Source organism: Macaca nemestrina, chromosome 4 (genome assembly GCF_043159975.1).
Source record: "Macaca nemestrina isolate mMacNem1 chromosome 4, mMacNem.hap1, whole genome shotgun sequence".
Taxonomy (NCBI): domain Eukaryota; kingdom Metazoa; phylum Chordata; class Mammalia; order Primates; family Cercopithecidae; genus Macaca; species Macaca nemestrina.
In genome coordinates, this window is record NC_092128.1 from 87,466,787 (window position 1) to 87,492,410 (window position 25,624).

The window sequence follows — 25,624 nt, forward strand, 5'->3', positions numbered from 1 at the left end:
TCATTTTGTTGCCTCGGCTAGAGTGCAGTGGCACAATCTGGGCTCACTGCAACTTTGAACTCCTGGACTCAAGCCATCCTCCCTCCTCAGCCTCCCAGCTAGCTGGGACTACAGGTGCTTGCCACCACATCTGGCTAATTTCTTCATTTTTTGGTAGAGATGTTGTTTCGCTATGTTGCCCAGGCTGGTCCTGAAATCCTGCATTCAAGCTATCCTCCTGCTTCAGCCTCCCTAAATGTCGGGATTGCAGGCATGAGCCACCACCCCTGGCCCACATTTGTCTTAATTGAGAGTATGACAAATGGGTTCCAACTACAATTACCCCAGACTCAGACTAAACATATACTTCCTAATTTTTTTCAAGTTTGCACCCACCGTTCATGAGAACATAGCAGTGAATAAACTATCCATGTTACTTTGATCAGGGAAGGCCCTTTAGAAGAGATAAGTATTGAATTGAGTAAGTCTCAGAAAAACAATGGCTGTGCATCAGTGTCAGAAAGTCAAGGATATTTCTAAATGAATGCTTTTTATCCCAGCAGCTCATCAAGATTCTTTCTCTGTACCCACTAAGAGACCAAACATGAGAATCTGCCTATATTAAAGATAATTGCTATGCCTGCTATGTCTAAGAAATATTGTGAAAATGCAGTCATATCCTCATACAATATCCATTGTATTACTGGACTGTGGCTCTGCCATTGAGAAAGTGTAAATCTTCTTCCCAGTTCCCTCACAGGTCTGCCATACTGCTTTGTTCCTACTGTTCTGTTCCCCTCACCCTGTTGGACACAATATGATGATAACAAGGTATTAATCCTAAAGTCAGTCTTTTCTAAGCAACCCTCCAGGTTATTGTTATGGTTCCAGCAGTGTCAGCTGTGTACCTCCCACGCAAGTGATGGCTTTTACTCTCCACTTCTGTTCTAGCAATATGCTCCCCTGCTGGCTGTGTTCAGCTCCCAAGGCCAGTCAGAGCTGATCCTCCTCCAGAAGGTTCAGGAATACTGCTACGACAACATCCATTTCATGAAAGCCTTTCAGAAGATTGTGGTTCTCTTTTATAAAGGTATCCATCCATGTGCCACTGCTGTGCTTCTGTGTTTTGCTGAAGCTCTTTGAGGGGCAGAGCAGGGAATGAGGCAGAGGAGGTCATGGGGCTCTGTTTAGAGATGGACAGCAAGATGCTAATTTGTGGAAGTTTTATTGAGGCAGCCATACCACGTAGAGAGAGGAGGCATACACGCCACATATGTGTTGGCTTGGAAACCCTGCTTAGGCCCCTGGGCACTTCTCATTGGTAGATGAACTGGTAATTGTTTCTTGGGGATGGTGGAAAAAAATGTAATTATATAAAATTGAGCCTGTTTTTGAATTGTAAGGATTAGCTCTAATAACAATGATTATCAAAATGCTATATATATTATGTTCAGACCCTTTTAGGTACCATAAATCTGACTTTAAAATTACTGAAGTAATTAGCCTTTTTACTTTGTATTTTAGTTACTTGGCCCAGCCATTCTTCTATTTTCCAAGGGAATGGCTATTTTTAGGTTTTCACATTTACTGTCTTTTCATTGTATTTATAAGGATTAGGTTGCCATGACAACTGGCACTAAAAAATGAATGCTAAAGGTTTTAACTGATCTCAATCTGTATACCTACAGCATACAAAAATGTCCTAGGCTATTTTTTGGGCCTAAATTTGTATAGTTTTGTGAGGGAGAAAAAGGAACACTTAAGAAATGATACATTTTGAACATTGTAACATGTTTATGTTATTATATTCATAAATATCATGATAGCAGAAAAGTTAATACCAGCCAAATGTTTATTTTCTCTTTGATGTGTTCTTAAATTTGTCTATTTTGAATTATATCTTGGGAATTTGGAAAATAAAAATTTTACATAAATAATAGCTCTTTTAAAAATGCTTAATAGCATTTCACAATGAATTTTAATTGGCCACATAGATTCTTCAAATGAATGAATCTTGTCCACAGGTGTTTGGGTGATATTTTACTTTTTCAGAGCACAAAGTATTCAGCAACAATTATAATAGTCAGTAGGAAAATATGATGGCCACCCATTACCACTTGAGGTTCAGTAATTGGTGTTTTCTCCAACCAAATCTGAGTTGGGTCTTCTTGGATTTAGTCATAAGATAGCAGTGTTCTAAAACTAGGCCCCACCCAATGATACCCAAAGCGATCCACCCATCAGAACCAAACCTGCAAGCCGTGTTACCAACTCATAGATGGTACCCAGCAGCCAAGAATGAGAAGTGGGGCCCAACCTTCCGTGGCCACAGCTGGCTCCATTTGTAAAACTGGCAGAGAGACTTATGGAACAGGTTTCACTGTTTTGAGGGTGGTAAATTTTTTCCACTACAGAAAACCAAACTGTTCATAAACTAGTTACCTGAACATAGTTTGCTTTCTTGTCATTTAAAAGATAACTCAACCAGTGTTTCTCACCAAATTTTTTTTTAACTGAGACATCATTGTTTGAGTCTCATCTTCAGGAGCACCCTATCTTGTTATTGCAATGAAATCACAAAGAATCAGCAAACCCCTTGTTATGGGAAATGGCATCTAGGTGGCATATGAACTATTAAAATCCTGCAGATTTCTCTATTTTAACCACTAATGCCAACCTCCTTTTCCTTTAGACTTCTTATAACAACTACTGGCAGGTAGTAAAACTGGCTACTTTGAGTTTTTTCTCATTCATCAGCCCCAGATGCTAAGGGTCAGTATGACCCGAAATTATAAAATAACTCAAGAAGTAAGCACTGGGAAGTAAAAAGAAGAGGCATGAGCTCTTAGGCTTATTGATTAACTAAGGTAATCAGCGTTTAAATAACCTAAAATTAGTTAGGTCTGTGGCAAGTATGACCTGGCCCCAGGGAACACAGGAAGGGTGAGTGTCAACATCAATTTTAATTCTGCCTTAGTTATTTTTGGAAATGAAATTGGGAAACTTTTTTAAAAGTGGAAACCTAAAATACATCACTGAACTAACATTTTAAATACCATTTTCTAGGTAATTTTGTAATTTTCCACAAAATGATATATATAGTCTGTTTTCCTAAGTGAAATAATTCCATGTTTTCTCTTGAGAACATGGAATCCCTGAGGAATGATTGTTCCATACCACATTAAGAGCATTACTGTGTTAACTATGTTTACCGTCTTGTCTCTTTTTTGCCAGATTTTTACTTTCACCTTATTTTGTCCACCAAACACTTGTGCACCAGGAGATATGTATTTGATTTGTTTCTGTAAAGATCTGATCCTCTCATTCTGTGTTTTATATGCCTAGAAAGACTTAATAAACAGTGAGTGTTAAAGCACTCTTTTCCTAATATGCCTAAGAATTACCCAGAGAGCTTGGTATAAAACACAGCTCCCCCAGAGATTCTGATTCAGTAGGGCCAGGATTGGGCCTGAGAATTTTCATTTTAGCAAGTTTCCAAAGTGATGCTCTGACTGTTGTACCAGGACCACTGGTGTAAAGTATATAGAATTCAAGAAGCAACAGATGCTATGAACTCCAGTAACATGTTCAAGATTATACTTACCTTTGATTTCATGTACATATCCACATCTTACAAATATGGAATAGTGTCTTCTCTGCTGCTTTTACCAAGTTTCTGTGGATTCCTTTAGTTTGTCATAAGGAACATAGTTTTTAAAATGTGGTTTTTAAAATGTAATGGAAACCGTTGCTCCTTTTTAATTCTCATTTTTATCTCTCTCTTACACACACAGCACACACAAACACATACATGGACATACACACACACAGCTCCCCTTTCCCAACATGTCCAGAACTTGAGGATAACAGAAACTTAGGCATATGATTAGCCATGGCAAATCCAATTACTTAATTGAATATCATTATTGAAAGATTTATGAATCTTTTATATAAATAACAGTGGAATAAAAGCAAATTAAATAATACTAGTCAGCAAAGAAAAAAGTGGTGATGGGTCATTTTGCAAAGATTCTCTTTCTGTATTAAAATCTAGATTTGTATATTTCAGGCAGTAAGAAAGAGTAAATCCATTGCTAACTTTCAAGCATCACATTATTGACTTTTAAAAATAATTTTCTCTTCTTTTTTCCCTGAAGATAAGTCCCATAGACTCAGCATGGTCTAAAACATATAAAACTACCTTGTCAAGTACTGTTATTATCTCTGTCATGGGTTTTCTTGTTTGCAGAAGTTTTTTAGGTTAAATTCTATCCTGCATGCAAATTTTTCTAAAAGAAGTTTTTTATTCTAGTTCTAAAAAAGGGTGAGTGCCCTTCTCAGCATATATTCCCAGCATTCTTAGGGTAAATTATTTTTGACTTGTGTCCCTATGTGACATTCCTAATAAAAAAATTCTGAATTTCAAGAGTTTCAAGTGACATAGTTTTAGACTAACTTTCTAAATAACTAACATGATCTAAAATTTAGCAGTTCTCAAGCCACTTTTACAATATTGTCTCTTTGATCCTCATGAATACATTAGAACTCTACAAATTGCTAAATATTTATTTTTTTCTCATCAAGTTAACAAATTTATTCCTTATACATGTGTTGAATAGATACTATGGGGCAGGTGTTTCATTAAATGCTGGAAATGAGATGAACAAAATACAGTGCCTGACTTCCTGAATTTCAGGATGTAGAAGAAAACAAAGAATTACAGTCACCATGTCAATTGCTGAAATAAGCCTCACACAGAGGGTGTCAGAAGGAATAGGACCACAGAGGAAGGGCACCTAACTTGTTAAAGCTAATTTGGAGGGGGAGAAGTGAAGGCTCTCGAGGTGCATGCATCTCACCAAACATTGTGAAGAAGTTGGCCAGATAGAAGGGAAAACATATATTCCAGTCTCTATGTGCCATCATACAATGTCTTCCTTTCTTACTGTCTTTTACTGTTATTCTGTATTCCTAAGAGGCATTTGTGGAATATCCCACCAAACATGATTTCTCAGTTTTAATTAACTCTTTTCCCCACTTTATCCTTAGTGAGGGAAAAAATTGTCTGATTCTTTATCCCTCAAGGAGTTCTTTCCTTTTCAGACCTTTCCTTTCACTAAATAGAAGTTGAATTTCTTCTTACACTCTTTGATGTTAATGCTTTGCCTCTGTGGTGTTCCATGTAGATACTTCAGTAGCTTTTAGTTAATAATTCTCCGGTGCTAGAAGTTTGATCTTTCAGCAAGTAGTTATTACCAAACTGGGTTCTTCTAAGAACTCAACATTACACCATTAATATGTAGACTCCTCTTATTTTAAATTCTCCTTCCTATTCTTAACATTAAATATTCTCAATTAATGGCAATTTAAGAATATCAAGGCACAAGATTTGCAGTAAACAATGCATTTGATAGGTTTTGCCTATCATTTAGTGTGCTTTTCACAAGCACTGACGTCGACAAGCATTTCAGTAGTTGCATGGTCTCTTTCAGCCTCTGTGGGGCAATAAAACACAGGAATGAGCTCTCAACCTTCAAAAGGAAAGCTCAGACAAATAGTATCACTAAACTGCAGTCTACATCAGCTTTCCAACCTGTACTTTGTATCATCCTCAGTTCAGTAAGGTGTGGAGAAAAAAATCAATTCTCCTTTCCATGTTTGTCACAGTTTAAAATTATATTGTTTGTTTAGAACATTAATAACGATAGTTCAGTAGTGCATGAATATAATTTATAAACTCAAAAATATACATACGTTGGGTGTATATGCCCAAAATTATTCTACAGACAGGAAGACATGATCCAGTTTGATAATTACGGATCTAATCACAAGCATCTTAAAGACAAATTACAAATTACATAAAAGGGACTTTTAAAATCTCTGTTAATGTTCTTTAAAAGTCTCTGCAAGGCAGTCTTGCATAATAACAGGTCAATTCCTTGGGACACAACTGCCTGCTCCTCAACTCTATGACAGTTAGGCTCTGATGGCTAGTAGAAATTTCTTTTATCTCAGTGGAGAGCTGGAAACAAAGAGCTAAAATAATTAGAAGCTAAGAGTAATTCTATAGGACCCCTGATTGTAACTCTTACATCCAGTCTCTATAAGTAAATTCAGACTTCTTGCTTCATTTGCAAAATGTAGTGTTTTTAGTGACAGTAATAAACAAGTTTTTTTTTAAAAAAAAACAACTTTTATTTTCATAAACAAATCTTGTTCATTTTAGTCAGGTCAGTCTCTTCAATTTAATCCAAGAACATTTTCCAAGAGCCAATAATTCTTTAAAAATAAAAAGCCAGTGTTTTTGTTATGAAAATATCAGTGATGTTTTAAATGAAAACAGTATTAAACTGTTTCTGTCATTTTCATAAGTTGAAATTACATTTTAACTGAAAATATATCATTCGAGTAATTTATTAACATTATATGGCTTTATCAGTATTTGTACTGAATTGAGCACATCTCAGGGACAATAATAAATGCTTTGTACCTGTTTTCTATCTCGTTTCCCACTACAAATTCCCAAACAACAACCCATTAGGACATTAGAACATTGGGAGAATATGTACACTTATTTTTATATTCTCATTCTTAACATTAAATACTCTCAATTAATGGTATCTTGAGAATATCAAGGCACATTTGTGGAATTTAGAGTTTTAGACAAAAGATAGTTAACATTTTTTTGTTGTTGTCAGAAACCTGTAGGAAACTAGCTAATGTGTCTATTTTCCCTTAATGTAGTAGAGGAAAAATATTACTCTTATAATTTGATATACTGTGGGAAAAGAAGTCGTGATTTAGTGATGGAGAAAGTGTGGAACTTCAGTTTATGTGTGTATTACTCCCACAACCCAGAAGTTCCTTTTTATATCTAATTGCTAACATTATTGCATATTATCTACATTTTTTTCCTTTGCCATTTTTCTCCTAAAAAAGAAAATCCCAATCCCCTTAAAAGACACTGGTGATTTGAGGTTGCTCTTTAATCAAGATATGGTTGAACTTGGCAGGACACAAAATGTTCTAAAATGCTGGAATTGCTGATTCATTTGCCAAATTACAAAATAATTCTATTTCCTACCAGCAAATTAGCACTGTGAGAGATTTCCAAGTCCTAGTAGTGAGCTATAGGCTTGCATTATATCATGCCTAAGATGCCTACTTAAGCCTTTAGTAAGCTATCAAAATAGGGCACTGTGCTACATGAAAGTCAACTTGGTTCCTCTCTTCTAAGTAACAGAATGCTTTATATTAAAAACGATTGCTTTCTATTAAACTGTAAGACATGAAGTTGTTTTGAAACATGACATTTGTGTAGTAACTTTGAAATCTTTGATTTCAAATTGCAGCTGATGTTCTGAGCGAAGAAGCAATACTGAAATGGTATAAGGAAGCACATGTTGCTAAAGGCAAAAGTGTTTTTCTTGACCAGATGAAGAAATTTGTTGAGTGGTTACAAAATGCAGAAGAAGGTATGATTCTGTTTAAAAATTTTGATGACCTTTAAACACTGTCTCATTGTATGTCAAAATATTTACCACAGATTTTACTTGCTTTCCTAAAACTAAAATTCTTGAGTTATCTTTTGTATCAAACATTTTGCCGACATCTTAGCTTTCCTTTCTGAAATCACGGCAATAAAAATCTCTACATGTAAAAACAAAGAACGAAATGAAGTGCTTAAATTATCCACTCTGATGGAGGACAGTAAAGAAGAAATGATCAGTAGATGTGAAAGGAGAAAAATACATTTAGCTTAATCACACATTATGGAATTCTATAGATTTTTATGACACCTTTACCAATTAACTGGCAATTTTAAATAATGGAAATGTAAGATGGAAGGATAATAATAGATAAGAGTGAATTCAGGCCAGGTGTGGTGGCTCACACCTGTAATCCCAGTGCTTTGGGAAGCTGAGGAGGGCGGATCACCTGAGGTCAGGAGTTCGAGAGCAGCCTGGCCAACATAATGAAACCCTGTCTCTATTAAAAATACAAAAAAAATTAGCCAGATATGGTGGCACTTGCCTGTAGTCCCAGCTACTCGGTAGGCTGAGGCAGGAGAATCGCTTGAACCAGGAGGCGAAGGTTGCAGTGAGCCAAGATCGCGCCACTGCACTCCAGCCTGGATGACAGAGCAAGACTGCATCTCAATAAATAAATAAATAAATAAATAAATAAATAGAGTGAATTTAATTAAGAATAAAAAGTTTAGACCTGGCGCAGTGACTCATGCCTGTAATCCCAGCACTTTGGGAGGCCGAGGCAGGCGGATCACGAGGTCAGGAGATCGAGACCATCTTGGCTAACACAATGAAACCCCGTCTCTACTAAAAATATAAAAAATTAGCCAGGCGAGGTGGCAGGCACCTGTAGTCCTAGCTACTCGGGAGGCTGAGGCAGGAGAATGGCGTGAACCTGGGAGGCAGAGTTTGCAGTGAGCCAAGATCGTGCCACTGCACTCCAGTTTGGGCAACAGAGCAAGACTCTGCCTCAAAAAAAAAAGACAAAGAATAAAAAGTTTATCTTAGGTGATCCAAAGAAGAAAAGTTGTATTGTTTAATTTTATATATATTCAAATTTTTATATAATTTATATGTATATATGTTTGTATATTTTTATATAATGTATATGTATAAATTTTTGTGTAATTTTATATAATTTATATGTATAAATTTATTTTTATATAATTTATATATAATTTTTATATAATTTATATGTATAAATTTAATATATATATAATGTATTCATTTATAAGTATTCGTATATATATGCATGTTGCATTTTTAGACAGGCAAAATTTACCTGAAAGCAGAAAAGAGCAAGAGTTTGCCATCTGCCTTCATGTGACTATTTTACCTAATAATGGGTGCCTAGGGTAAAAGTATGCTGGCGCAATGGCAGGGTTCTGGGTTGGTGACTGTAGTAATTTATGACCTTTATTAGAGGAATCTGGGGGGAAATACCTAAATTCTTTCTTTCTTCTCTCCTAGAATCTGAATCGGAGGGTGAGGAAAATTAAATGGCTCAACAAGCACAATACTTAGGTTACCACACACCACTTTTTGATTGGGAATGCTGAACCATTTGAGAAGAGAAACTTGGCTTCTGTTTTCGCAAAGGAAAAAATATAGGATAGGCTTCTCTTGTGCAGAGGGAGAAATGGTTTTGTTTTTGTTTTGTTTTTAAATGGAGCCCTGAGGCATCACCTATTATACTTGGGACTCTACCTCTCACTCACTATATGCTAACTTAAAGCCATTCAACAAGGAGTCAAGTAGGAATCTGAAATTAAATACTCAACAGACTCCTCTTTTTTTAGCTGTATTTTTCAGGTACTGTGTGGTGCCCGCCCCACTGGTGTCTATTACAGGCCACTTTGGTAGTTGTGTATCTGCTCATGTATGTGATTTGACAAACCAGTTTTTTAAAATAAATGGCTTTTTAAAAATCTGGGCTTATATTGTCAGAGCTTTTATTTCTTTCCTGTACGTGACTTCTTACACAGATGGTATTTCGGTGTTTTTTTCTCTTCCTATCCACAATATTGAATGGTTATATTTCTTGTCATCTATTAAAAACTATTCTGCTCATGCCTGTAATCCCAGCACTTTGGGAGGCCGAGGCGGGCGGATCACGAGGAGGTCAGGAGATCGAGACCATCCTGGCTAACACGGTGAAACCCCGTCTCTACTAAAAATACAAAAATTAGCCGGGCGAAGTGGCGGGCGCCTGTAATCCCAGCTACTCCGGAGGCCGAGGTAGGAGAATGGCGTGAACCCGGGAGGCGGAGCTTGCAGTGAGCCGAGATCGCGCCACTGCACTCCAGCCTGGGAGACAGAGCAAGACTCTGTCTCAAATAAAATAAAATCAAAAAAAAAAAAAAAAACTATGCTATTTCTCTCATCTCATGAGTAATACATTTCAGTTATCTTCATGGCAAAGGAGAAATTAACCCCAAAATACATGCACATTGGTCTTATTAATAATACCGTGGTTATATTATTAATAATTAAGCATATAAATATATGTTCCACATTGCTCATGTTTTTCTCAGCACTATTTTCTCCCCACTTAGAGGAGAGCTAAAGATTTATGTATATAGGTTTAGGTCTTTGTTTATATTTATTTATGACTAAGTTATTTTATCCTTTAAGTTATTCTTCTCTCAATAGTATTAATAACAGTATAAAACATCTGAACATTTCAGAAAACTTTATACAGAAGTCTTTTTTTTCTTTTTTTTTAACTATTGAAAAGCTTAAGGTACTGCCTGGTGCTAGCCTGATGGTAATCTCTTAAGAAGGAAACATTTTATCTAAGACTAGAAGCAAAAGGATGATACATCAGTAACCCTTGTACTCATTCAGATAAGCAAAAGGAAAATTGTCATTGTATCATCATCATCCTGTATCTAAAGAGGGTTTTCTGATTTCCTGTTTGTCTTCAGGAAAGAAAAATATTTTCCCTATGACTTGACCACTATTTATAACCATAAAATGATAGATCATTTTCTCTTTTTTTGAGAGGGGCTGGCGCCCTCTGTGGTCCAGGTTGAAATGCAGTGGCATGATCACAGCTCACCGCAGCCTCAACCTCCCAGGCTCAAGCGATCCTACTTCAGCCTACCAAGTAGCTGGGACTACAGGCACGTGCCACCACACCCAACTAATTTTTAAGTTTTTTGTAGTAATGGGGTTTCACCATGTTGCCCAGGCTGGTCTTGAACTCCTGAGCTCAAGCAACCTGCCCACCTCAGCCTCCCAAAGTGCTAGGATTACAGGTATGAGCCACTGTACTGGACCAGTCTTCCCATCTTTTAAATATTAAACATTTGATAAATGTCTTTCTTTCTGCGTAGTTAGAGCTCTGTCAAGTTCTCTGTCCCAGCTATGGACAAAGTAATATCTGTTTAAATAGATATGTTTTTGTTTTGTTTTGTTTTTTTGAGACTGAGTCTCGCTCTGTTGCCCAGGCTGGAGTGCAGTGGTGTGATACCGGTTTACTGCAACCTCTACCTCCTGGGTTCAAGCGATTCTCCTGCCTCAGCCTCCCTTTGAAAAATCATCTATATGTGAGAATGCTATTTTCATTGCACAAGAAATAATGACAGGACAACTGTGGTCAAGAAGAAAGTCATAGAATAAAAAGCTTATGTCACCTTGGAGTGCTTAGCATAGCCCTGGAGGTAACATACGTATTCTTTCCTAAAATTGACCTACTAGATAATGTCCCTTTTTTATATCCTGATTTTCCTTCACGGTTGCTTTCCTCCTATTTTATAAAAGAAAATACTAATGCATCCATTCCAATATGGTACACTGCCCCAAGGATGACAGGCAGATGGCACTAAACAAAGGGACAGTTGTAGAATGTGTGGCTCTTTTAGGCTAGTCCCTTGAGAGAAAAGCTGGAAACTGATGGGAGAGGTGGCTGATTTCTAACAGGCCATCAATTCGTGGCAAGTCTCCATTATCTGTCTACTCTTCCATCTATCTTTTTTTTTTTTTTTTTTTTTAAGAGGCAGAGTCTTGCTCTGTGACCCAGGCTGTAGTGCAGTGGCACTACCTTGACTCACTGCAACCTCTGCCTGGGCTCAAGCGATTTTCCTGCCTCAGCCTCCCGAGTAGCTGGGATACAGGTGGGAGCCACCACACCCAGCTAATTTTTGTGTTTTTAGTAGAGGTGGGGGTTTCACCATGTTGGCCAGACTGGTCTCGAACTCCTGACCTCAGGTGATCCACCCACCTCGGCCTCTGAAAGTGCTGGGATTACAGGCGTGAGCCACTGTTCTTGGCCCCCTTCCATATATCTAAAAATTATAATTTTGAAGATAAATAGTAATTACACCATGTATGTCTATTAATGTGCTTATTTGAAATGAAAAAATGCAAAATTTTAACTGAAAAATAAACTTGGCCAACTAATATGACACATCCTGACTGCCAGTTAGGATACATGGCTAGAATATTCTATAAATTGAAAAAGTTAAATATCATATCTAATATATTGACAAAATTTAAAGATGAAATATTGAAAACATGCTACAAATGTTATGTCAACTTTTATGTGTTTTTACATGTCAATGTGTAAGAGAGTTATTCCTCCACTTTAGCAGAATATGAGTAAAAAATGTGAGCCAACAACTTTGTTGGCTCCAGCATTTCCAAGGTAACCAAAAAGCATAGTCATCCAAGGGCTAAGAATGGAACCAACATGGAACTAGAAGTCTATGGAATACTACTTAACATTTTCCAGCACAGAGTATTTTTCCCAAACAAAACTTGAGATAGCGATTGTAAGGTCAGCACGCATCGGGAAGGGAGATGAATGCTCAAACAGCAGGGACTCAATAATGAATCCTCAAACCAAAAGCCCTGTCTTTCTCTGAAAGACAATTTCCTGTTTTTTGTTTGTTTTTATGTAAAACCAGTTTCTATTTTAAAAGTAGTTAAGTTAGTTATCCATTGCTGTGGAACAAATTACCCTAACATTTGGCCATTTGGCAGCTTTAAATAATAAACATATGTGATGCCACAGCTTCTGTGGGTCTGGAATCTGGAATCTGGGACTGGCTTGGCTGTGTGGCTTCAGCTCAGCCTCATGAGGTTGCCATCAGGCCATGGGCTGGAGCCACTGTCTTCCCAGGGCTGTAGAATCTGCTTTCAGGGGACTCACAAGGTTGTTGGTGGACCTCAGTTCTTGCTGACTTTTAGCCAGAACCTCAACTGCCTGAGTGACCTCATGACATAATCGCTGACTTCCTCCAGATTGAGTGATCTGAGAGACAAGGAGCCCAAGAAGGAAGTCATCTTTAATAACCTAATATTGGAAGTGACATAACATCACTTCTGCTATATTTTATTGGTTACATAGACCAACCCTATATAATGTATAAGAGAACTGAATGAGAGTGTGAATACCAAGACATCAGGATAATTTAAGGCCAACCTGGAGACTGGCTACCACAGTAGTTAGTACATACACAAAAATAATTTCTGGATAAATTAAAAACGTTCACCTTGCCAGGCATGGTGGCTCACACCTGTAATCCCAGCACTTTAGGTGTCCGAGGCTGGAGGATCCCTTGATCCCTTGAGTCCAAGACCAGCCTGGGCAACACAGTGAGACCTCATATCTACAAAAGTTAAACAAACAAACCTGGGCATGGTGGCACCACCTGTGGTTCCAGCTACTCTCAAGCCTGGGGCAGGAGGATTTGCTTGAGACCTGGAGGTCGAGGCTGCAATGAGGTGTGATCATCATATGCACTCCAGCTTGGGTGACAGAGTGAGACCCTGTCTTAAAAAAAAAAAAATTAAAAATTAAAATTTTCACCTAATGGTAAAACAAAGCACTAAAAAAAAAAAAAAAAAAAAAAAAAAAAAAAAAAAAAAACAGAGAAATGTCTTTATAGCCTTCACATAAAGAAAACAAGACACAAAAGCAAAAAATAAAAAGCTCTGAATATGGAAAGTTTAAAATGTGTCTATACTGAAAGGCATATGAATGATAAACACCAAATACATATGAGATCAGTAGAGCTTCAACAGATGGATAAAAATAACAAAAGAGTTAATACAATATAAACAGCTTCTATAAATTAATAAGAAAAAGAATTTAACTGAAAATATACAAAGAGTATGATGAGTCAATTCAAATGGATAATTAAAATGAAAAGATGCTCAACCTTACTGTTAATTGGAGATGTACAACTTAATAAAGTCAGAAAAAAAATTACTAAAATCAATAATGTTGGTTGTATGAAAAGTGAGTTATTTTCACATATGGCCTTTACAGTTACAATCTGGCAATAAATGTCAAGATTTTTTAAATGCATGTCCATTGATCCACCACTCTATTTCTAGAAATCATTCCACAGTTGTACCCAAAGACCTATGTGCACTGATCACTGTATTAGTGATAGGCTGGTAGATGTAAAATGTGTACAAGAAAAAAACCACCTGGCTGTGCATGGTGGCTCACCCCTGTAATCCCAGCACTTTGGGAGGCCAAGGCAGGTGGATCACCTGAGATCAGGAGTTTGAGACCAGCCTGGTGAGCCAAGATTGTGCCATTGCACCCCAGCCTGGGCAACAAGAGAGAAACTGCCTCAAGAAAGAACGGAAGGAAGGAAGGAAAGGAAGGAAAGGAAGGGAAGGAAGGGAAGGAAGGGAAGGAAGGGAAGGAAGGGAAGGAAGGGAAGGAAGGAAGGAAGGAAGGAAGGAAGGAAGGAAGGAAGGAAGGAAGGAAGGAAGGAAGGAAGGAAGGAAGGAAGGAAGGAAGGAAGGAAATGACTACCTTAAAAATATCATGAATCTATATCATGGAACAATTTTTTTTTTCCTGTGGAATAAATTATCCTAACATTTAGCAGCTTTAAATAATGAACATTTTTAAAACATTTTTTCTGCCATAGTTTCTGTGGGTCAGGAATCTGGAAGCAGCTTAGCAGGGTGGTCCCATATATGCATTTCTATCAATCTATGACTCAACAATTTTAGAATACTGCTTGACATTTTCTAGCACAAAGTATTTTTCCCAAACAAAACTTGAGATAGTGATTTTAAGTTAAGGTAAACCAAAAAAGATGTTAATAATATATTATTCAAGGAAAAATGCAAGTTTTAAAGAATGTTTTTTCATCAAAAAAGTTATGTGTATGTATACTTTACCCTTATAAATACATAAAAAGAGAAAAGAAATACTATCTAATAATTGTTATAAATGTTATTTTTGCATGTATCTTGGACAGTGATGGGATGAGGAAAGGGAAAGAATAATTTTTCTTTTTATTCTTCATACCTATTTAGATTTCCTTAGAAAGAGTATCTGATACATTCATAATTTTAAAATTAATGTGTTTATTTTCGAAAACATCAAAAAGCTTTAGGAAAAAAATAGACATTACACAGTATTCAATCAGAAAAATGAAAACTTCTAATGTTCTTATATTTTTGCAAATACAGTTTTGCTTAATTCTTTAAAAAATTAAGTCCATTCTATATTATTTTTATATCCTGCTCCTTAATCATACTCTGTATTTTTACCATATCAATAACTATTCTTCAAAAACATGTGTTCTTCATCCAGAAGGGTCACAATTTATTTAATTATTCCAGAATTCTGTATAAGGTATCTTTAACTTTTTGCTTTTAAAAATTACCATTTAAAATATTCCTTTATATAAATTTCTGTTCATGTGTGGTTATTTAGAAAAAACATGGAATTTGAGTCAAAGAGTTTGAACATTTTAACACAATGTGATCTCACTTTCTGGATTTGCATTTATACATTTAAATACATTTTACTCCCATTTTGGACATAGTTCAAGGCAATATCATTTCAATAAGAAATTAAAAATTATGTGTTAGTGTCTAAAAATAGAACACTACACTTCGAAACTTCTGGAATTCAGCAGTTTCCAATTTGCAAAATTTTGTTGGGGTAGAGGGAAATAAAAATCTTTCATTTTCAAACCAAGAAACCAACAGTCGTGAAACGTATCATGTCTTGCATAGTCATAGAATTGTTTGGCTTGAGACAATGTGTGTCCCATTACTAATTCTAAAACACCTCCCAGCTCATGCTCATTCAGTGTTTCTGACCTCATCTTCTCTGAACTAATGGAAATCATTTCCTTTCTGCTGTCTGTACTTTTGAGGAATCATAGACTTCGAAGTCCCTCCTGGTATACCCTACACCTGATATATACCCTGGTATACCTTTTCTTGTGAAATACATGGGTGTAAAATGCTTCTTCCACATAAAACACCTTTTTAGAACTAATCTTTGCATGATCGAAACCTTTACATCTTGTTTTTATGTGTGTTTTAACTATTTTATTGACGTACAGCATCTAGAAAAGTGCATCTAAGTCTTTGGCTTGAATGGAAATAGCACACCTGCGTAATCAGCGATCCAATGAAGAAATGGAACATTAGCCTCCTTCTGCCTCTCCCAACCTTAGCCTTCACCTGAGAAATCATGATCCTGGATTCTTTTTGCCTGTGTTTGAAATGGATGCATTTAATATTATTTTGTTAATGTCTTCTTTTACTCAACCTTGTTTTACCTTTTCTGTTGTTCTTTGTGTTTAGTTGTTTTCTGGTGTGTGATTAAGTAGACACAGTTGACCTACCAACAATAATGCCCAGCTCTTTCAGCAGAAACCTGTGAAATGAGAACATTATTTTTTAACGAGCCTGAATGTTGCACTATGTTCTTGGCAGAGAATAATTTCTAGGTACATACCTGTTTTTCGGAGATAATCTTTGGAGCACATGCTTTTCCTCATTACAAAAAAAAATCATCCGTGTCTTCTCTGGAAGAGTAGTCACATCTTTATGGACAAGATAGATTGTTTTAAATGAAATCATAAACTACTGTGGCTTCAGTCCTCTGGACTTCTTTCCACATTTGGCTTTTGTGGCTGTGTAAGTAGAAAGGTAGAGATAGGAACTTGGAATTGATTGGCTTGAGCATGTAGACACCATTCTGCCACTTAATTTGCTGTTAAACTAATTAGCCACTTAACTCTTGGTATTTACTTTGCTTAATTGTAAAAATAAGAGCTTGGACAAGGTTCAGCCTTAAACCAATAGTGTGAGCCACCCAAAGTAATCTGCAAAACTCTGTTTTCATCAGATTGTCAGTGGTCTGTGACTTAAGGAAAGTAAAATATGACGGGGCTACCTTGCTCATCCTCAAACTTCAGCATGCATCAGGATCACCCAAGGGTTTGTTACGGTTGATTGCACCCCTGCCAGCGTGTGTCTGACTCTGTAGGTCTGGGTCGAAGGATTTGCATGTCTAACAAGTCCCCAGATGACACTATTCTGTGTCAGAACCACATTTGGAGAACCGCAGGGCCAAATGGTTACTAAGCTCCATTTCTGCGCTGACTTTCTGAAGTCCATTATGTCTTCGATTAAGGAGACAAATGTATTTTGTTCAACTCTGTATCTTCAATTGCCTTATAGTGTAGCACATAGCTTGGCAGGAAGTTGGTGTCCCATAAAGTTTGAATGTCTAAATGAGCGAATGTGTATTAAGAATTCCTTTTTAGGCCATGCGTGGTGGCCTAAAAAGGAATCCCAGCACTTTGGGAGGCTGAGGCGGGTGGATCATGAGGTCAGGAGATTGAGACCATCCTGGCTGACACGGTGAAACCCCGTGTCTACTAAAAATAAAAAAATTAGCCAGGCGTGGTGGCGGGCACCTGTGATCCCAGCTACTCGGGAGACTGAGGCGGGAGGATGGTGTGAACCCAGGAGGCGGAGCTTGCAGTGAGCCGAGATCGCCCCACTGCACTCCAGCCTGCGAGACAGAGTGAGACTCCATCTCAAAAAAATAGAAATCCTTTTTAAAGAGCTGATCATAAATTCATCCTAAATTTGTCCTATACCTTCTTTAAAAATTTCGGCATTGGAGCCACAGCCTGGCTGTTACTTCACGAGAATTTGGATTAATGCACTAAATAAAAACGCATCATTATTGATTGTGTCATTCTCTGGAACAGAGCCAAATACAATGTGGGCCCATAATTTATTTACAAAATATTCCTGACACTTTCTTTTATTATTTTTCAAACGGAGCCAAAAGAACTTTACTGTGAGGATTGTCTAACCAGGTTCTGTAACAATGCCACTTATTCTTTTTTAAAAGTTGTTCAAATTTTTATATGTTTAGGGAGTACAAGTACAGATTTCTTAGGTGAATAGATTGTACAGTGGTGAAGTCTGGGCTTTTAGTGTACTCACCGCCCAAATAGTATACATTGTACCCGACAGGCAATTTCTCACCCCTCAGTCCCACCCCTGCCTTTTGTAGTCTCCAGTGTCTATTCTTCCACTCTATGTCCATGTGTGCCCATTGTTTAGCTCCCACCTGTGAAAGTCAATACATGTGATATTTGACTTTCTGTTTCTGAGGGTTTTTTTTTTTTCCTAAAATCCTAAAGGTTGTTTTTTTTTTTTTTTTTCCAGCCAGGCGCAGTGGCTCACGCCTGTAATCCCAGCACTTTGGGAAGCTGAGGCGGGTGGATCCCCTGTGGTCAGGAATTCAAGACCAGCCTGGCCAACATGGTGAAACCCCATCTCTACTAAAAATACAAAAGTTAGCCAGGTGTGGTGGCTCACACCTGTAGTCCCAGCTACTTGGGAGGCTGAGGCAGGAGAATAGCCTGAACCCGGAAGGCAGAGGTTGCAGTGAGCCAAGATTGAGCCACTGTACTCCAGTCTGAGTGCCAGAGCCAGACTCTGTCTCAAAATAAAATAAAATAAAACAAAACACTTTTAAAGTATTTTAAGAGGTACAGGAGGGTGGGAAATATCTCAATTCAAATAGTCTTGACTTTTTAAAAAAATTTTTTAGTTCCCAGGGAAGAAGCAGTCCTTGATGTTTTACAACCAACTAAATCCTTTGAGGAATCTTAGACCTTTTTGTAACATTATCTTTTCTTTTTAGCAGGAAATCCTCATGGTTTTCTGAGTGTAGTCTCCAGACTGGCAGCACGGATATTCCCTGGGGGCTAGCTGGACATGAAGACTGTCAGGATCCCCCCAAGACATGCGAAATCAGAAACTCTGGAGGTGGACCGAGCAATCTATTTTGACAAGCCCTCCTGGTGATTCGGACGCAAGCTTAGGCTTAAGAGTACTGACCTAACCCAAACTTCAGGTGTCAAAACATCTTGGAACACATTCCCAAGGAGACATAAAGGCAAGCAGACAAGAACTGAGGCAGGACCAGGCTTTGGCACAGGATAAGGGATTAGTGAGATGGTAGATTTCATTTTTCCTGAAAGCTGATTAAAGTCTGGCAAATATCTCTCGGGGCAAGATGTCCTGGCATCCTTCAGTGGGTTTTACCTGATGTAAGAGGTTAGAAGACGTCAGTGCCCTATAGCTATATGACAGCTAATCTGAACTCATTCCCAAGTGTGTGGGAACACTATGAAAAGTAATAGTCCTAAAACTGGTCTTTCTTGATTTTTTTATCTTAGTGAGCAATAAAGTGAAAATGTATTTAGCTTTTTTTCTTTTTTCCAGTGTGCTCACAATTACAACTAAACAACAATTTTTGTTGTGGTACCAAACAAAAACTTCTAAATACAAGAAAATCTAAGAGATGATTATTTACAACATATCTAAAACTTTCAGAGAATAGAGAGTAACACAGGCTACCGAGTAGGGAAAGATGAATTTTCTGTGTATATGCTTCTAGCAGTCTAGATAGGAGGGTACCAGGCTAACTAGCTTGCAACAAAGGATTTTAAAATTCTGATACTGAGGATAAAATAACATATGAAATATTTGATTATTTATCTTGCTTTGGACCAACCTTAAAGTTTTTTCATGGATTTTAGAAAAACTGTTCACTTTGCCAATATGGCCTCTAGTGCTTTGTTCAAATCACAACCTGTTTCACATCATAGCTTGTACCTGCTAAATGGCTTTGAAATATTTTGAGCAATGACAATGGCCAATGAATTATTTACAAGCGCATTGTTTAATTTCCATATATTTGAGGTTTAAATATATGGTTGAAATTACTTTCTAGTTTAATTTCATTGTGGTAGGAGAACATAAATGGTAAGATTCCAAAGCTTTTAAATTTATTGAGACTTGTTTTATAGCCCAGCATATGGTCTATCTTGGTGAATATGCCATTTGCACTTGAAAACAATGTGTATTCTACAGTTGTTGGGTGGAGTGTTCTACAAATATTGATGAGGTCTTGGTAGTTGATGGTGTTGTTCAGAAGTTCTGCGTCTTTAATGTTTTTGTTTTGTTTTTGTTTGCCTGGTAATTGTATCAGTTGCGAGAAAGGGGTATTAAAATCTCAGACTATGACTGTAAACTGTACGTTTCTCTGTTTAATTTGGCCAGTTTTGCTTTATACATCTGGAAACTCTGTTATTAGATGCATACAGATTTATGATTGTCATGTCTTTCTCATGAGTTGGCCAATGAAATGTCCCGCTTTACCTGGTAATAATCTTGGTTTTGTCCCCTTTTTAATCCACAGATATCTGATTTTTATAAAACAACTTTAACAGTCTTCAGTTTAACTTTCTTTTTTTTTTTTTTTTGAAATGGAGTCTCTCTCTGTCGCCCAGGCTGGAGTCCAGTGGCACGAACTCAGCTCACTGCAACCTCTGCTTCCCAGGTTCAAGCAATTCTCCTGCCTCAGCCTCCCGAGTAGCTGGGATTATAGATGTACACCACTGCACTGGGCCAAGTCTTGCTTTAAAAAAAATTATTATGACAATTCCAGCCTTCTAAATGATATGTTTGGCTCGTTATTAATATGGTTGCTTTAAGTCTATAATTTTAGTTTTCTCCTGCTTGTTCCTTCCGGTTGTATTCCTCTGCTCCTCTTTTCCTGCCTTCTTTTTGGATAATTGAATATTTTTTAGAATTCCATTTTAATTTATCTATTGCCTTTTAGCTGTACCTCTTTATGTTATCTTTGTAGTGGTTGCCCTAGGGATTTCACTGTACAATCTTCAATTTTCAGTCTAGTGAGAGTTAATATTGTAACCTGTTGCATAAAATATACCGTGTAATTGTACAGGTCTATTTACCCTCTCCTCAATCATTTGTATAACAGTTGTCATATATATTACATCTGCAAAGATTCTGGACTCCAAAGTACAATGTTATAAATTTTTGTTTTAAACAGTTCTATTCATTTTAAATTAAGAAAAATGTGTTTTTCACTGGGGCTTGTTGGGGTGGGGGGAGGGACTGGATCAGGAAGAATAGCTAATGGTTGCTAGGCTTAATACCTAGGTGATGGATCGGTCTGTGCAGCAAACCACCATGGCAGACATTTACCGATGTAACAAACCTGCACATCCTACACGTGGACCCTGAAACTTAGACAAACTAAAAATAAATTTAAAAACAAAATAAAAAAAGCAAAATATGTTTTATATTTACCCATTTATTTACTATATCTAGTGTTCCTCCATCTAAAGATCTGAGTTTCCATCTGGTATCATTTCTTTTTTTTACATATACATATAATGATTGTACAAATTAATTACAAAACAAAAACAAAACCCTACTTTTAGAATTTCTAGTAGTGTAAATCTGCTGAAAAATGATCTTATTTCCTTTTGTATGAAAATGTATTTTGCTTTAATTTTTAAAGTATATTTTTATTGGATAGAGTGTTCGTCTGGGTTTGCAGTTTTTATCTTTCAGCATTTTAAAGATCTTGTTACATTTTCTTATGGCTCCATTTTTTCCTGATGAGCAGTCAGGGAGCTTTCAAATCATTGTTCTAGACCTGCCCCCAGGCTAAAAGCTATCTCTCTATACTATGTATGTATGTACATATGTATGTATGTATGTGTGTATCTATCTATCATCTATCTATCTGTATCTATCTATCTATGTACCTACCTACTGATTAGGTCCTATAGGATAAAAATCTTGATTAAAACTTAGGAACCGGGAATTTATGTTGATGTGGGAAAGAAACACTACCTTTAAGTCATAGCTTATCACATCACAAAATTAATATCACACAGTGAATGAGCATCAGTATCATACCATCTGAGCAGGGGATCCAAGGCATGGCAGCTGTCAGGGCTCTGATTGTTTTGTGGGCTTCTAGCACCTTCAAAACATATTATACCATTTTATGCTCTAGTTGATTGGAAAAACACAAAATTACAAATCTTGCCATATTCCCTGATAGTTTTTGAATCACCTCCATTGGCAACTTGTTCAAAGCACTTAAGAGATAATGATAATAAACCATTTTAGAAACAGATTATGGGTTTCATTACTTTCTAGAGCTGACTCAATGTCTCAATTATTTACTGTAGTGTGATATCAATATATAAGGATACTAAAATCTATATTAGTATTCTACCAGAGAAACAGAACCAGTAGAATGCAGGAGATTATATATATACACACACACACACACACACACACACACACACACACACACACACACACCCACTCACACATACACACAGATATACAGATGCATGTACATGTATGTAAGTGTGTGCATGTGTCTGTGTATGAGAGAGAGAGATTTATTGCACAGAATTGGTTTATGTGTTGTAGGGGTGACTAGGCAAGTCTAAAGTTCACAGAAAAGGCAGGCTAGAAATCTTTAGCAAGAGCTAAGATTGCAGTTCATGGGTGGAATTTCTTCCTGTGAAGACCCAGGAAACCAGAAAAACCTAATTTTTGCCCTTAAAACCTTTCAACTGATTGGATAAGTCCTACTCAGATTATGAGGATAATCTCCCTTACTTAAAGTCATCTTATTGTAGATCTTAACCACATCTACAAAACACCTTAACCAAGTTGACACACAAAGCAAACCATCACATATTTACATATTTAAGAACATTAAGTACTAAATAGGACTAATCATGGAATAACCAAAAAAAAAAAAAAAAAATACTGTGAGTTACAGACCTGCTGGAAATGGAGAACGTGTAGCCTAGTAGGAAGAAAAATAAGATTTGTTTGTTATGGCAAAAGTCCCAATACTGTTGAAATCCTCCCCTGATAAATTACTCTACTTCTCCCCCTCCACTCTCACTCCCTATGAGGGTCCCAAGAGAACCATACACACAAGAATCAAGAGTAAATAGAAATGATAATATCACAATGTCATATATATTACAATATCTTTTACAGGGTGTGGGTAAAATTAAGAGAACACTAATACATTCTGAACCTACTCCTTCCCTTTGCCTCCCCACATCTGTCTATATCTTGATTGTAGCATATTTAGAGGCATCTTTAGACAGAAGGAGATTATCAGGCTCCCAGAGAGACCCTGATTCTATTTACCTGACAAGCCACATGGAAAAAGAAGAAGAGATATTACTGGCCAGAGGGCAGGCCCTGCTATCTGTACTTACAGCATGAGGCAGGAAGAGGTTCAATACCGAGATGTTCACTTTCTGACACATACAGTGTTTCTACTCATGAGCAACTATTTCCTCATCCATGGCTTTAAATACAATGGTGAGATCAGCAGCTTCTCTTCTCTGGAAGTAAGGATGAGGCATAAGTAAAATGTGGACAGACACAGGGCTTAGCATAGACAGAGGAAGTTTTACGATCCCCTCCTCCTATTCGACTTTTAGTAAAAATTTAAACAAACAATATCCTTAGAAATCAGGGCAGATTACTAAAATACTTTCTTGGTTTTTAAAAATTCTTATTAATTAATTAATTAATTTCTTATGAAAATTTAAAATTTCTAACAATCTCATAAAATACTACTAAAATATTTCTTTTAGTGCATAATTAAATTTGGCAAAAGAAATGGATTTTTCACATTTCTCTACATTAGAAGCAAATGTATATTCACAGGTTGTTTTCATTTAAGGTTAAATTCTAGTGCTTAGTAAAAGGAGAATGAGAAGAGGTAGGTAGAAAAACTCAGCAATGACAAGATTTCCATTTTTCTCTTTTTAAATTCCATATATTCTTTTCCCCTTCTCACTACTGTACTTGACCAGTCTTTTAAAAAAATAATAAATTTTTTTTTTGAGACAGAGCCACTAGCATCCAGGTAGTGAGGGCTTGCCAAAAGTAGCTCATGGAAGTTACTTATAGCCAACAGCCCGCCTCCCACGTGAAATGTATGTGCCATTTTGAATATCAGAGTCTCTCTCTTTTTTTTCTTTTATTTTGAGATGTAGTGTCTCTCTGTTGCCCAGGCTGGAGTGCAATGGTGTGATCTCGGCTCATTGCAACCTCCACCTCCTGGGTTCAAGGGATTCTCCTGCCTCAGCCTCCTGAGTAGCTGGAATTACAGGCATGCACCACCATGCCTGGCTAATTTTTGTATTTTTAGAGATGTGGTTTTGCCATGTTGGCCAGGCTGGTCTCGAACTCCTGACCTCAAGTGATCCACCCACCTCAGCCTCCCAAAGTGTTGGCATTACAGGTGTGAGCCACTGTGCCCTGCCTCACTTGAGTAGTTTTAAAAAAATAAGTTCCACATATCGATGCATACAGATCTTAATTATGGCCAAAGCAAAGAGACTTGGAGACTAGAAATAGCATATTTTAATGCATAAGAACACTGATCCTTATTACGTTGTGTGTGTGTGTGTGTGTATCTATATGAGTATCTTTAGTTATCATCCTTTTAAAAAATTAGTAACCATAGATCTATTAATTCTGTAGTTTACTTTCAGTTCAGATTAGCTTCTTTTTTAGTTCATTTCATCAGGGGTGAGAGTAGATGAATAGCAACAAAAGAAAAAAACTCATTTTCTCTGACATATCATATCTCTCTAAAGACATATTCTTACTTGATGGCAAAATTAATGTCTTTCTATATTTATTAACAACAATAAAATTAATAGTTTATATTTATTGGGTGACTTCTATATTTCTAGCAATCATGTTCAACATGGTGTATGCCTTATTTTATTTGAGCTTCACAAATTTTTTGAAGTCAATGTGATTGATTATATTTTCACATATTGCAAAGATAGAAAAGTTAAGGAACACACCCAAGTTCATACAGATAATAAAAATGGATCCAATGCAATCTTATTTCAGAAACCATGTTCTTAACCATTATGTGGTTATTCCATTTGATGTGGTTTAACTCTGTGTCCCCGCTTAAATCACTCCTTGAATTGTAATAATTTCCACGTGTCAAGGATGGGACCAGGTGGGAGGTGATTGGATCACGGGGGCGGTTCCCCCATGCTGTTCTCATGATAATGAGTGAGTCTCACAAGATCTGAGAGTTTTACGAGCATCTGGCATTTTCCCTGCTTGCGCTCACTCCATCCTGCCACCCTGTGAAGAAGTTGCCTGCTTTTCCTTTGCCTTCTGCCACGATTGTAAGTTTCCTGAGGCCTCCTCAGCAATGCTGAACTGTGAGTCAATTAAGCCTCTTCCCTTTATAAATTACCCAGTTGTGGGCATTTTTTCATAGCATTATGAGAACAGACTTATACATCATTACATGGGGATAACAAGATTACATTTTTTAAGTGCTGAAAATATTATGAATTCACGTTTTCTTCAGATCAAAATTATATTTCCCTAAACCGTCCAGAAAAATCTCTAAAATAGATATTACAACCTTTTTATTCTTACAATAGCTTGTGGGGAACCATGTTTGTTTATGTTCAGAGTCCGAATTAGCATAATTTTGGAGACAAGTGCATCGTGTGGGGAGTCAAAAGATCACAGCTTCTCTGTTGTTCATTCTTATCTCCTCTTGTCTTGAGTTCCTTCTCTTGCAATGTCAGAGGTTAGACATGATGACCTCTAGTATTTCTCTGAGTCTTTCTAAGAACTATTCCACACTTCCATAAATAAGACCTGAGACTTGGAGATGATCCAGAACTGCCTTCTGACCTCTTTGAATCAACACTCACAGGATACCCTAAAAAACGATTATAAGAGTAAGATTAGACCAGACATGGTGGCTCATGCCTGTAATCCCAGCACTTTGGGAGGCCAAGGAGGGAGGATTGCTTGAATGCAGGAGTGTGAGACCAGCCTGGGCAACATAGTGAGACTTGTCTCTACAAAAAAGAAAAAATTAGCCGGACGTGGTGGTGTTTGCCTATAGTTCTAGCTACTTGGGAGGCTGAGGCAGGAAGATCGCTTGAGCC

At 37.0% G+C, this 25,624-nt stretch overlaps 1 protein-coding gene across 4 annotated transcripts in view; it reads left to right on the forward strand.

Moving 5' to 3' along the window:
* LOC105475627 (basic leucine zipper and W2 domains 2) overlaps positions 1–9,441 on the forward strand; it is a 59,987-nt gene extending 50,546 nt beyond the window's left edge. For all 4 annotated transcript variants that reach the window (XM_011731053.2, XM_011731056.2, XM_011731055.2 and 1 more), the window contains exons 10-12: positions 931–1,069; positions 7,332–7,454; positions 8,979–9,441. In XM_011731053.2, coding sequence (XP_011729355.2) covers positions 931–1,069; positions 7,332–7,454; positions 8,979–9,007 — 291 coding nt within the window. In that variant the 3' untranslated portion in view covers positions 9,008–9,441. The remainder of the gene's footprint in view (positions 1–930; positions 1,070–7,331; positions 7,455–8,978) is intronic.
* The last annotated feature ends 16,183 nt before the right edge of the window (positions 9,442–25,624 follow it).